We start from the raw sequence: 13,640 nt of genomic DNA, 5'->3' as shown, positions 1-13,640 counted from the left end.
AAGAATTGTAGTATACTAAACTACACAATACTTGATGACATTTTTATATTACACTTCATAAATACGCCATATATTTTAAAAACTACAATTAAAATTAAAAGTAGTAAACGAAATCGTTTCTATATAAAATCTAACTGGTTTTAATCAACAAAAATCAAAATGAAAATAAAAACTAAATATAATGAAAGAAATCAAACCCATAATAATAGGATTCTGCCTTGCTCACTTGGTGAAACATTATGTTGACATGTGTAGTGATGACTCCGTCCAGAGAGGCGCTAGCGCAACTGAATGAACGCGAGCTGCTGTTCAAGCACAAGGAACAAGAAAAGGAGGCGGGCGGAAGGCGGGGTGACGTTCCCCATCCTCTGTGACGTACTTTGTCACAGAGACTCTGCCGTACGAGGCCTAAATTTATGACGTCAGTTTTTTTTTTCTGTCGGACACTATCGATCATAGATATTTTGTGAACATTTTCGGGCTGGATACGAGCCTACTGTATCCGACAGCTCCCGGTGTATTTCTAAATTTGAGTTCCAAAGGTTTTTCACCAAACCCGCGGAATAACTTTCCTCAGTATTTGTTACGTGAAAGTCTAAATACGAGTTCTCCCAAGCTCACGCCGTGATCGGGAGCTGTACGGCGGCCTTTGAAAGGTAAGTTTGTCCCCCGTTCGAGGTCGCCGCTTACTCCGCCGTGGTCGTAATGGCGGCTGTTGCTTCGTTTAACTCCTGTTCGCGCCTCACGAAGGTAAGGTGGAGTTCGCTTAAATGGCTCCCCCGTGTCGCTGACGTCTCTTGACGCGGCCAACCGAATGCCAGTGACAGAGTTGCACACATTCGCTCACCAGAGACTTACACAAGTTCGTCCGTGCTGTGAAGCACAGTGGCGGCACTTGGCTCACGCATGCCTCCCCAAACTGTACATTTGAGCGCTTGCAAAGAGTCAACATCCGCTTTTTGTCATTGTTTTTTTTTTCTTCGGGTTTTTTTTTCTGCAACCAAATAGGCACTCTTTGCAAAACCAAGAGCACTATTTCGCCAACGTTTCTTTCAGTTGGAGTTGTCCACTTTTTTTGAAATGTTAAGCACACTAACTTGCGATGCGGGGGAAAGGGGGTTTGTTTAAGTACGTCACAGAGTGTGGGGCCTACTTCCGATTTAATAATGGTCCAGATTTGAACATTTCAAAAGCGACTAACGACAATACCCCAGGAGGAAGTCACGCTTTTGAGTCAAAACGATGATTCCATCAATTTAATCATTTGAACAAAATCTGATTGATAGCCAAAAAAATATATAAATCCTGCCAATACTCAAACCATATTTTTGTGGCTGGAAAAATTGTCGTCGTGCCAAATCGGAAAAATACTGCCTCTGCTGTTGCTTTTATTAAATCTGAAAATAAAACGGCATATATATTTATTTTATGAGCCAAGAGTATTGTAGCACTCTAACGTTATTGCCCTAAAAAGAGAAATAGCTCATAATTCATCCATCTTGTTTCTCCCCAAATTTGGTTACTAAATGATACAAATTTTAATTTCTACTTTGAAGTGAGTAGAGGTTTTGCTCCTCTATTTATAAAGCACTTTAAAAACATTCACAGCTGCATACAAAGTGTTTTAAGTAAACATCAGGGATACAAAAAACACAAATACATCTATATAATAATAATAATAATAATAAAATAAAAACAGTAAACACAATTGAATGCTAAAACAATGCTGAGTCAAAAAAATATATTCATTGTTTAACATAGAGGTGTAGGAGCTTAGCAAGGTATGGTGGGGTGAGTCAATGTATAAATTTAGATACAAATAACAAGGCTTAGATGGACAAGGGCCACTGAGACCAAAATCCATAAATCCTGCACATCAGAAATTATGAAATAACCAAAATTAATTTTCATGTATGCAAGATGGATACATTTCTGCTTAATTCTTAATTAGTCAGAATATTCTTTAGACTAGCTGGGGTCTTTTGCTCTAAAGGGGAAAATCATTTCTGTGTTTCTGGTTTCCGTCGGCCATGTTTCTCAGAAACGTTATATGCTTCTGACTTTGCTGACTCAATTGCATATTCTTTGCTTTCTCGATCTTACTCAACATCTCACCTCTTCCTCATTTCAGTTTGTTTGCAGGCAGAGATGCCAAATACATTAGTAATGCTATTTGAACCTTACGGCACACTAATATTCTGAAAGGTTATCCTGGTTCATTGGCAAACTGTTGACTTTCATCACTACATTTGTCAAGGTTATCAATCAGGTTTTGAAGTAGGTGTGTGTTTGTTTTCATTCTTGTAGATGTCACTTGGTGGTTCTCCTGTGACCCTCGTCCAGCTGCCAGGGGGCCAGCTACAGGTTCAAGGAGTGATCCAGTCTCCACAGTCGTCGGTCATCCAGGCCCCCCAGACGCAGACTTCACAGGTCTGACCAGTGGCAACTTTCAAGTAGTGCGGTGCGATATGAATAAAGTTATCCTCATATTAGTATACGGCCCAAAAGTTAAAAGGCTTTTTTTCTGCTTTTCATCACTTTGTGGTTTTCATCTAACTTTGGTTCTTTGTTGCTACTCCACTCTGTCTGAAAGCTGTAGATGAAACCAAACCATGGTTTCCTCTTTTTGGCCTACCATAGATTAATCATTTCGGTTGTATCGTAATCGCACGGCACTACTCTCAATTAGACCATCAGTCTTGTTGTGATTCTGAGTGCTAATTATTTGCCACACTTGTATGGTAAAGGGTTCAGATAGTGAGGATTCACAGGATTCATCAGAAAGTGGAACCACACCACTAAAGACCAGAGAGCTTCTGGCCAGGCGACCGTCGTACAGGTGAGGAAACCAAAAGCTTACTCATAAACACCATCGGTTTAATGCCTTTTTTGTTTTTAGGAAAATCCTGAATGAGCTTTCATCTGAGGGCGTCCCACACAGTGAGGGCAAGGACAGCTCGACAACCACAGGAGTGACGGGCGTCACCATCCCCGCACCCATCTATCAGACCACCACCGGCCAGTACAGTACGCGATGCTCCTCTACTCCACGCTCATCTGACAAATAACCTCGGACACATTTTGACCCCAAATTTCCTCGGCTTATTCCAGTCACCGTAACTCCAAATGGAACCATCCAGCTGACAAATCCAGGCCCCGATGGAATCCAGGAGCTTCAGGTTGCCATGGCCAACCCGACTGGAGGCCAGCAGGGCACCACAATCCTCCAGTATGCTCAGACCCCTGACGGCCAGCAGATATTGGTACCAAGTAACCAAGTGGTTGTACAGGGTGAGAGATGATTTCTGTCAACAGCAGTTTTTTGGGTTTTTTTCCCCCTCTTACACACCAAAAATGTGACCTGGTCTAAAGCCATGACACAAATGACCACAGTCAGTGTGCTCTTTTTCTAAAATGCAGGGGGAGAAGTACAGACGTATCAAATTCGTTCAACGCCAACATCGGGCTCTCTGCCCCAGGCCTTAGTTATGGCTTCGTCTCTGGGATTGCCTCAGAGCAAAAGCGAAGATCCGACGATGAAGAGGGAAATAAGACTTGCAAAAAACAGGTAATTGCATCGCAGTATTTTGATCTTATAGCGGAATGGTGAAAAACACATTTGGTGACTGCTGCTCTCACCACTTTGTCCCGTTTTCTCCTCGTCACAGGGAAGCGGCCCGGGAATGTCGGCGGAAGAAAAAGGAATATGTCAAATGCCTTGAAAATCGAGTGGCGGTGCTCGAGAACCAAAACAAAACCCTGATAGAGGAACTGAAAAGCTTAAAGGAACTTTATTGTGTCAAAACAGGGTAAAGCGTGCAAGCGCAGAGACTCGTGTGCTAGTGGGAACAGCTTTTTTGGACGCCGTCGTGTTTCTGGGAACGCTTCAGGTTGACATCCACAATCTTTTTACTCCGCTCAATGTAACAATGATATAGACGTATATCTAAACAAAAAGAATTTGGACTTTTTTTCCAGCTTTTTTTTTTTTTACTAATGCTATAACATTTATAGTTGTGTATATTTTTTTAAACTGGGAGGTTTGAAATGATGAGCTTTTTACCTTTTGACTCTCAATTTCTAAATGTTCTTGTTTAAAAAAAAAAAAAAAAAATGCTGTTCGGTGTTTTTTTTAGGTCTACCAACAGCATTTACAGAATCGACTGTATTAGTTCTATGTGAACATGTTTGCTACACAGAAATTCCTCTTATTCCCAATAAGGAAATGTTACAATTTTCATACTTTGTGCAAAGGGATATAAAGGGTAACAGAATTACAGTGTGATTGTTCATTCTGAGACAATCTGGACAAAATATTGCAGTGTCAGGGTAATATGTTATTTCACAGTGGAAAGGGCGGCCTTGTGGAACAGTGTATGAAATGTTGCTGATGATGTAAGTAAATAATATATATTTTCACTCTATTTTTTTTTGCTCATCATTTTTTGGCACGAGTGAACCGTCTCAGCGACGCATAGGCAACTTTTTCCTACAACAAAAAAAAAGATATAAATATAAATGGTTTGGAGTCAAATTGTTATGAATTGCATGTTGGATTGAGTGCTCAGCAGTATGTTAATTGATTTATATCATTAGAATGATGTTACTTGATGGAATAGCCCATAATATGAGGCCGTATCATAAAAGTCACTGGCGCTTCAAAGTGTTTGAGGTGGAGCTCAGAAAAGCCAGCTGACTCCAGCTCTTCCCAGGTCGCTCTTGTAACGGTACAGCCATCTCCGATATAGAACCACAAAGGGTCGATTATATATTGGATGAAGTATGTCCATGTTGAGGGCTTTGACACCACATGTTCCAAAAAATAGAAGGCTCCACCCTAGAAGACAAATACAGTGTGAGTGTTTATACATTTTAGTCATCAGACTTGGTTTGATTGTTTGAATTAATTTTGTTAAGTGTGTGGAGATTGTGCTTGCACGATCCCCCAGTATTTGGTTACATTGAAGATGTTTCCCAGTCCTGTCATGATCCATATATAGGTATAAGGAGGACTCCACTTCTACAAACAAAATTTAGTCCATCAACAAATGAAATGTGTGTGAAATGCAGTCAAAAATATTTGTCTTGTTAATTGTGCTAATTGGGTCACATGGTGAGCTAATGGCAGCTAAAATGACATGTTTGTATTTTTTCTATGTAACCTGTAAGACAGGTTACACTGAGAGGTCTTGCTAATATTTTGTCCCAGTCTTGTGTATAATTCCTAAATTCATTATGCGCTGTGGCGATGATGGAGCTATAAGCTCGAACTCAAATCCACAATTCCCTCTTCTCCAAGAAATTGCAAATATTTGGGTAGAAGGTAGAGGCTTGGGCAAAAAGACAGGATAGATGGGACAATTTAACCCCCAAATTGCTATTTTGTGCATTTATATCTATTTTATGGCCACACATTTTGTGTCCTCATAGCATGTCCATGGTATGGTTTGTGCAACAAGGGGTCAGGTAGCCATGCATCCACAGCCTCCCTTTGCAACATGCAGATGAATTGTATACAATATTTAAAATGTCATTTTAAACATGCATATGTATCGTGCAGGCAGGCCTGCATACCTGCTTTGTCTATTAAAGTCATGATTTGTGTTTTTGTACGACAAAAAATGCAAAGTCAAACTTCTGTCCTGCTTTTTTTTGTCAAGCCCTCATATGAGGACACTCACTGTTTTCAGCACACGCCGAATCTCCCGAAGAACCAGCTTCACGTCTTTGACAGAACACAGCACCAAGGTAGATACAACAACGTCCACAGATTCATCATCCAGCTCCTTCATGTCCTCAGCAGAGGCAACCAAAAAGGCCTCATATGTCAGGTGCTTGTTTTCGTCCATGCTCTTTTTCAAGTAAGTCTCGAAGTGCGGGTTGGAGTCCACGCACAGCACTGTGCACCCATACGGATAGAACTGAAAGTTTGCCCCGGTGCCGCTACCGATCTCAAGCAGACGAAGCGAACCGTCGCTGTTTGCAAAGCCGTGCACGTTCCGGAAGAGCTCTTTCTTCATGCGGTGCATTTTGTTGTTGTACGAAATTGTGATGTTGTAGACTAGCAGTGGAAAAAGGCGTTTGTAGGCGGCGAGGAAACCAAGTGTATCCGCCAGACGCAAAGGCAAAGTCAACAACAAGCAAAGGAGCCTGCACGCTTTTAGGAGAAAAAAACTCATACTTGATAGGACTCGACAATCCCGGTCAGACTTCTGAGAACGAAAGAAAACACGTCTTGTCGGAAGATTATACGCACTAAGTAATCGCCTTGATAATGTTTGATGCGCTTCACATAGTCTACCACAAGAGTGCGCTATTGCATCACTGTTACTACCATGACGTTAACAGGCCGTCATTGAGTTGCGTTAGGCGCCTTCAAAATAAAAGCAATATGATGCACGGACATCAGTGCAACGACAAAATCATTTCTTTTGACACTTAGCCACTCGGTTTCGGCAAAATGCAAACTCTGAGCATTGTGACCAGGAACTTTCTGAAGTCGAGTTGGATAGTGTCGATAACCCTAAACACCAGATTTTTTTTTTTTTAAATCGTCTTCTGCAGTTGCATTTCAAAACATTTTCTCCAACATTCCCAAAACATTTGTGTGAGGTTCATCAAGACTTTAAATAGTTCATTGTGAGATTTTAAATTCATGTTAACCTATGGGTGTTCTACAATTGAGCTGGGATAGGCTCCAACAAAAGATACTTTATCATTATCTTTAAATTACTATCATAACCTTTCTTCACTTGTTGGCTGGAGAAACAAATCACCTTCTGCTAGTGCGGTCTACAATAATACTTAAATTAGCAAATATGGTTCATTTCCTTCTAAAGACCTGCGTGAGATGCAAATTAATGAGCAGGGTTCCTATTAAAAATGAAATGTGCTTTGAATCCCTTGACGAGAAAAATAAAATGAGCATCACAAGTGCCTTGGCGATCAGCACTATGGACCAGAGATGGCCTCAAGTGTCAGGTGAGTGGGCCATAAATCTATTTTACTCCATAACCCAGGATGTGTGGTTTGTTGAAGAAGATGAGTGGCGCTTTCATATGTCTTAGTTTGAGGTCAGAGAATCCGGCAGATTCCAGATGTGTCCATGTTGCACGGGTGACCTGACATCCATCACCAATATAGTAGCACACAGGCTTCAGGACGTGCTGGAAGAAATACGTCCACGTCGACGGCTCTGCGACAACATGCTCGAGAAAAAAGAAGGCTCCATGCTGCAAAGAAAATATCAGTTGGTGTTAAACATTTATCTGCACATTGTTGTTGTTTCTTTTTTTTTTACTTCGTTTTGTGCCGCTAGGACAAATTAGCATCTCTAGGAGTATAAAATGTAACAAGGGAAATTCTATGAGAGAAACTCGACTCACAGGCCTCAGAACGCGACGCACCTCCCTCAGACTTTGCGGGACATTGTCCACCGAGCAGAGCACCAACGTGCACACCACCACATCCACGCACCCATCTTCAAACGAGCGCATGTCCTCCGCCGAGACCTCCACGAACTTCTCATATGTGATGTGGGGGTTCTCGAGCATGTTCCTTTGCAGGTACTTCACATAGTGCACGTTGTTGTCAGTGCAGATCACCTGGCACAAAGAGATCAGAACATATTATTCCAGTCAGATGTAGAATGGATTTTAAAATCCTGCTACTGGTGAATAGGTCACTGAGTGGTTTAGGTTCTGAAAACATTAAAAAAATATATTTTTCAAATAAACACGGTAGGGTTGTAAGGTCAGCAGACTCAGGTCAATTAGTGACGCCCAAAGCTCAAAGCAAAACATGATGAATCAGCATGTAGCTGTTATGCTGCGCACAAATAAAATAAGCTGTCAAGAGAACTTATTTGGGAATGCTTTTAAATTAAATTTAAAAAAAGCTTTCCCCCCCATACCTATGATCAAGGTCTTTTAAAGCCTTTCTATCATCAACATTTCTAAAACCTTATTCTTGCACTGTACGTTCTTTCGTGAACTAGCTTTTGCTTTCGAATGTCTTAAATTCTACAATTCCTCCCAAATTTTCTTTTAAATGGCTTGGATGATTTTTTTTGTACAGTATACGGCTTTAAATGTTGTATTTTGAACTATGTTGTAAAGCTGCCTTGCCTTGCAACCAGCCGGGTAAAATCTGAAATTGGAGCCGGTGCCGCAGCCGACCTCCAAGATGGTGAGCTGCTGTCCGGGTTGCTTGAACTCAGTCAGGCAGGCGAACAGCTCCTTCTTCCTTTCATGCATCTTCTTGTTGTACAGCTTGGAGACACGATACAGGCAAAATGGAGCGATATGTTTGTAGAGTTTGTACAAGCCCACGGCTTCCAGCAGGTTCAAGGGCACACATAATAATCTCACGACTAAAGTACAAAATGTCATCAGAAAAGACATTTGCAGTCTTGGCTGTCAAAAGATAACTGCGAAAGTTAAGTTGGACACCGTCATCAATGTCGCAAATGCCTGTGACATTTCAAAAGAAAACATATTTACTCATGAACTAATCGTGCAATGTTAATTTTCACTGCTACAGTTTACTTACAGTATGAAAGAATTACTGGCCGTCCATACGTTTGTTCTACACTGAAGCAACCGACACTATATTTAATATCTAATAAATTCTAATATTACCGCCTATACTACAACCGGAAGCTCATTTGCCAAGCGTCAATTTTTAAGCTGTAGTGCAATTAATGACCGCTAGAGAGCAGAAGAGCTCAGTAAAACAATAACCATAAGTTGCCAACGAGGTCAAACTTGACTTTAGTGATGGGTGAATGGGTGACATTGGCATACGAGTTTGATTTAAACACGCTCGTCACTCAAGTCATTCATATCAGCTTTCCCCGTTGAAATCAATAAAAAGCCGTTTCAGCTCCAGAAAAGACACCACAATCGGTATAGGCCTATGTGTGTGTAATATTAGTTCCTTAAAATTGTATTCATTTATTCCCAACGCTATCCCTCCGTTTGTAGTGTTTGTCTTTATTCCATACTTCCATGTTGGATTTTTGTTGCTCAATCAGAGCGCAGCCTCTATGTTCTCCCATGTAAATCTTATCTGGCTAAACGCACACACATTTCAAACCAAATCACTTTAACTTTAAAATGTTGACCTTTCCTATATTTTAATTTTCATAAGATAATTCACAATGCAATGATTATTATGATGACTATCATTATTATGCATTTTCATTTCTGTTTTCCTCCATTTTCTATAGCCCTTATCGTCAAAGGTGAACCGGTACTCCCATCTGACATTGGGTTGGACACTGTATTAAATAGAAAATTCATATTATAAGACCAACAGCGCCACCTGGTGGTACATCGTCCCGAGGTAATGCGGAGTCTTCACTGTACGGGATTTATTTCGATCCAGGGAGGTGCAACCTTGTAACGCTCGTGCTTGGTGATAGAACATTTGAGTGTAATCCTTAAATGTTCAAATCTCATTTTGAGGACTGCGCTTGAAGCAAATAGATTTTCCGACAGCGCCCAGGCTGTCCAGCGCATTTCTAACTTGTATCAGCCACCTGCGTTGCTGCGGTCTTCCATTCGTTGTTGAGACTGCAGGCATTTGCCGACACTCCCTAACAATTTGCCCAGAGTCATCAATTATGCAGGGCAGCCGCGCGCACGCCGAGCCAAGATAGCAGCTGCGGCGCGAGCATCGGCAGCATCAATATGGCGACAACCGCAGTTGCTCCGCACTCTTTTCTACACCTGCATTCCTACGAACGCCGTGCGGATTCTTGTTGAGGCGCGGGAAAAGTAAGTAGTCAACCTGTTTTAACGCATCGTTCGGTCGCCGCGCGGGTCGCAGTCCTACTTTGGCCACTGACTGCATCCCGTTGCCGCAGAACGCTCCCCCTCTCTCTCAGCATCCTTCCTGTCTCCCACGGAGGGGATGGCGCGGGCACACGAAACTCTTGCTTTGTATTATAATTACAAGAATGTCGCTAATCTGAACGTGCGTTTGCTGGCGATCTCTTTTTTTTATTTTTGAAGTCGATAAAGCGAGAGTCAGCATGTTTGTTTGGGGTGTTGGCCTTGCATGTTCGGAAAGACATGAGACTGGTCCACACAGCATACGCAGATACAAAGTGTGATCAAACTTCTCCCAGTGGCCGCAGTGACTATCCTGTTTCCATTTCTGATGATACCTTTCCATCATTATATATATTTTTTTTTTGATGCATCTCATCACCTCCATCTTTGCACCATTGTCCCCCCTAAAAGATGCGTCTTTACTTTGGGAATACTCGCGGTGGCACCCCCTTTTGTTCATTCCCCCCCCCCCCCCCCCCTCTCTCTCTCGTGTGCTCCATTGGGGTGTGGTAAATAGCTCAGAGGAAGATTATTTATAAATGTATGCTCTCTGCGGTATGGAGCGAGTTCTGCTGATTTGGGCTGCTTTGAGTTGTCAGGATATAATCGGTGCCCTATATGAGTTAATGTGGTCCCATAGCAGCAATATACTGTTCCATACTGCAGTAGGTCATTTTAGACTTTGGCTGTACGCCACTTTGCTGCTACCGAATGTCTCTTACATGATTTTGGATACATCTTCATGATGAGAAAGAAGGGCGAAAACGTCGCGTCATATATGTTCCGACATTAGCGCATTTCTTTTCGTGGATGCTCCCAACTCATCTTTTGATCAGTGCATGAATGAAATTGCACACATAGGTGAGTGTGTATGGGGAGGTTCTTTGAGGCCTTTATTATTTGGCAGCTATTCTCATCAGTGAGGGCTATTGGATTTTAAGTAAGATACGGCAGTGCAATACTTGAAAAAGTGCATTTCTGGAGGAGTGTGGGTGATAGAAATGAATTGTGAACTCCTTTGGTGCCGTTGGTTACGATCAAATTATTTACTAATGAGGGAATGTTGTGGAAGCTATTGTAATTGTCGGTTTGATTTCTTTAATACATTCGGTACAACCGCCAAGGTCAAACACAATCTGTTAGGGGTCACTGGTCTGCCCGTCGATTTGATCTCATTTCAACAGGTTTAAAATCTTTACATTGGTAAAAGTCGTAGAAGGAGAAAGATACGTTGATCGCTTTTAATAACAGAATGTAAAAAATAAAACAAAATCTTGGGCTGTATTCGATTCATCGATTTATGGGTCGTTCTGCTGATTTTTATCATCTGTCTGGATTTAATAGGTGATTAATTGGGCCTTAAAGCCAAAGTCAAGTCAAAAATATTCTGTGCAATAATATGTTCTAAGTGCCCAGACATATTATTCTGGATAATATGGCGTTTGCGGAATATGAATTAAGCAAAAAAATAAAATAATCCACCCGTTTTTATGCATCTCGCAGGGTGGCCATTTTTCCTTATATTGCTTTTGACTGAAAATGCCAACACAATGCCCAAGGGCTCATATTAATCATACGAATCAATATTCATCAGAATTCACTGTTTATACTAGTGGGGACCACGTAAAACATATTGTGTGGAAAATGTTGTACTTGACTTCCCCTTGAAAGAAAATGAGGCCAAATTCAGTGCAGTGTCTGGTTGCAACAGCAGAGGCGCTATTTATTTAGTCTCAATTTTGCGCTTGAAAGACGGTCGACATTGAAACCAATGTCAAACTCCTCAAGACCGTACGGCCCATTAAAAAAGGAAGAGGCGAATTTTCCACAAATTGTTGGTTGAGTTTGGAATTTTAAGGCCTATGCTTGTTTCAAAATGTATGCTACCATTGTATATAACAATGCAATATCTGGAAAATCACAAGCAACTTTTCTCATTATTGTTATGTCAAATTCAACTTAAAATGACTTGAATATACGGAATGCAAAATCAACTTGAGTTCGACAAACCTCAAGTCTACATCTTGAGTTAAGTTTGCCCTTCACTGCTTGCATTTTGGTGGTAGCAGCAATAAGAAATGACTGCAGGGGATGACAGATCAGCGTTTTATATTCCAAGCCGTGTGTGTGTGTGTGTGTGTGTGTCTCTAATCAAAGTAATTGTGGCTCTTCTTCCTCTTTTGACCAAATCCGACCACCTCCAATCAGATGTCAGGTAATTAGACAAACGGAGGAAGAGGAATGAAGCGGCTTTGTGTCAAATGATGGGATGCAGACAGTGCTATGTGTGTGTGTGTGTGTGTGCGTGTGTGTCTTTCCCTGCACAAAGGACACAGCGGCTCACTGAACATCGACGAGCTTTTGGGAGACAAACGAGACTCAGCAATTATTTTTTTTTTCCTCGTCTCCGACCCACATGACTCTTAATACATTTTGTTTGAGATTGCTTATTATTGATGATTCATTGTGGAATGTGTTTGCCCAGGTCGTAATCCAAAAATGTCCCGCTCAAATTGCATTGTGACGTGTTGTCCTGTGGACTCATAAGTGTATTGATGAGCGTTAGCCCTTCCACTCTTCCACAGTCGGCCGTGTTTCTGCATCCCACTTGCAATCACCTTGAAAGTAGATCAATGGGTGGAAGGATACTTGGAGGTTGAGCGAGGTTGGGTTACTTCAAGCGCAGTTCATTCCTCTTCTGGGTGGTGCTGAGGTGATGGTACTGAATTGTTGGATCAATCCGCCCGTGGACTTCCTTCTTGCTTATTGAATTTCACGTCTGTAACATTGCGTTCGTGTGGGAGAAAGCCGAGCAATTGAAGCACCTCGCAGAATTTTCCATCCGTTTTCTGCCGTGGCTCCCATTCAGGGTCACGAGTTAAGCAAATATGCAAAAATGAATCTTTTCTCTTATTCATAAATGCTTTTGTCTTTCAGAGCTGGATGTCTGCTATGGAAAACAAATAAAGAAGACCTAGCTGCAGGATGAAAACATGGCCGCACCCATTCTTGCACCCCCAGGACCTGACAGCTTCAAGAAGTTTACCCCGGAGTCGCTCGCTAACATCGAGAAGCGCATCAATGAAGAGAAGAACAAGAAACCAGCCAAGCCCCGGTCGGACAGCAGTCACCGTGACACGTCAGACGACAATGAGCCCAAGCCCAACAGGGACTTGGAGGCTGGCAAGAGCCTGCCCCTCATCTATGGCGATATTCCAAATGGCTTGGTGGCCACACCGCTAGAGGATTTGGACCCCTACTATGTCAACCAGAAGGTTAGTCACTCACATCGTGCAACATTCACACAATGTCGCTCAATATCTGGAAATAATCTTTGCTTTTCTTCAACAACGACCTTCAGAGCATCCAATATCGCGTCTGATGATATTTTCATTTTATTAGCAGTGATGCAAATGACCGCACTACGATAAGCCTACTTGGCTGGTTGCTAATATGCTTAGTGCAGTTCTCCGTCAACTCAACTAGCATTTACATTACATGCACATGAGTTACCCATAATTTACTCTTCAATGACATCTGGCGAGGATTTTATTTTACATTCAAGTCTAACTTCTAAAGAATCACTTTAGCCGGTTCCTTGAATTTCCACAAGTCTGTAAATGTAGCTATGAGTGAAGAAAAGAAAATGGTGTGTGATATCTTGAGTTTGATGGGTTTTAGCCTTAATTAGAAGACAATTTTTAATGGAAGTTATTGTTTAACCTTAATAGCAAGGATATAAAAATCTCAAAGATGGCATTGAATCATTCCAAGCACGTTTCATTGTCAATGATGTCAAGTAAA

General features: G+C 41.6%; 4 protein-coding genes across 5 annotated transcripts in view; 2 read left to right on the top strand and 2 right to left on the bottom strand.

Moving 5' to 3' along the window:
• The first annotated feature begins 351 nt into the window (after positions 1-351).
• atf1 (activating transcription factor 1) lies at positions 352-4,424 on the top strand. The gene is made up of 7 exons (XM_085923256.1): positions 352-656; positions 2,308-2,430; positions 2,748-2,839; positions 2,900-3,027; positions 3,112-3,291; positions 3,421-3,568; positions 3,669-4,424. The coding sequence occupies exons 2-7, from the start codon at positions 2,308-2,310 to the stop codon at positions 3,811-3,813; spliced, it is 816 nt and encodes a 271-aa protein (XP_085779382.1). The 5' UTR covers positions 352-656; the 3' UTR covers positions 3,814-4,424.
• On the bottom strand, positions 4,094-6,978 carry LOC147049169 (thiol S-methyltransferase TMT1A-like). The gene is made up of 2 exons (XM_085923257.1): positions 5,682-6,978; positions 4,094-4,837 (listed from the first exon to the last, which is right to left on the bottom strand). Exons 1-2 carry the CDS (start codon positions 6,177-6,179, stop codon positions 4,604-4,606), a joined length of 732 nt encoding a protein of 243 aa, XP_085779383.1. The 5' UTR covers positions 6,180-6,978; the 3' UTR covers positions 4,094-4,603.
• Positions 6,979-6,986: 8 nt separating this feature from the next.
• Positions 6,987-8,440, bottom strand: LOC147049168 (thiol S-methyltransferase TMT1A-like). 2 transcript variants are annotated; one of them, XM_085923258.1, is made up of 3 exons: positions 8,127-8,440; positions 7,386-7,604; positions 6,987-7,232 (listed from the first exon to the last, which is right to left on the bottom strand). In XM_085923258.1, exons 1-3 carry the CDS (start codon positions 8,400-8,402, stop codon positions 6,999-7,001), a joined length of 729 nt encoding a protein of 242 aa, XP_085779384.1. In that variant the 5' UTR covers positions 8,403-8,440; the 3' UTR covers positions 6,987-6,998. The 2 variants fall into 2 exon arrangements, with proteins under 2 accessions (XP_085779384.1, XP_085779385.1); XM_085923259.1 differs by having other exon boundaries at positions 7,407-7,604.
• A 1,280-nt stretch (positions 8,441-9,720) lies between these two features.
• Positions 9,721-13,640, top strand: part of scn8ab (sodium channel, voltage gated, type VIII, alpha subunit b) — a 28,827-nt gene continuing 24,907 nt past the window's right edge. The window contains exons 1-2 of the mRNA XM_085923269.1: positions 9,721-9,779; positions 12,774-13,111. Of these exons, the coding sequence (XP_085779395.1) occupies positions 12,830-13,111 (282 nt within the window). The 5' untranslated portion in view covers positions 9,721-9,779; positions 12,774-12,829. The remainder of the gene's footprint in view (positions 9,780-12,773; positions 13,112-13,640) is intronic.

The sequence above is a fragment of the Syngnathus leptorhynchus genome, chromosome 11, assembly GCF_054491065.1.
Source record: "Syngnathus leptorhynchus isolate UIUO chromosome 11, UIUO_Slep, whole genome shotgun sequence".
Classification (NCBI taxonomy): Eukaryota; Metazoa; Chordata; class Actinopteri; order Syngnathiformes; family Syngnathidae; genus Syngnathus; species Syngnathus leptorhynchus.
This window is presented reverse-complemented; position numbering and strand designations above follow the sequence as displayed.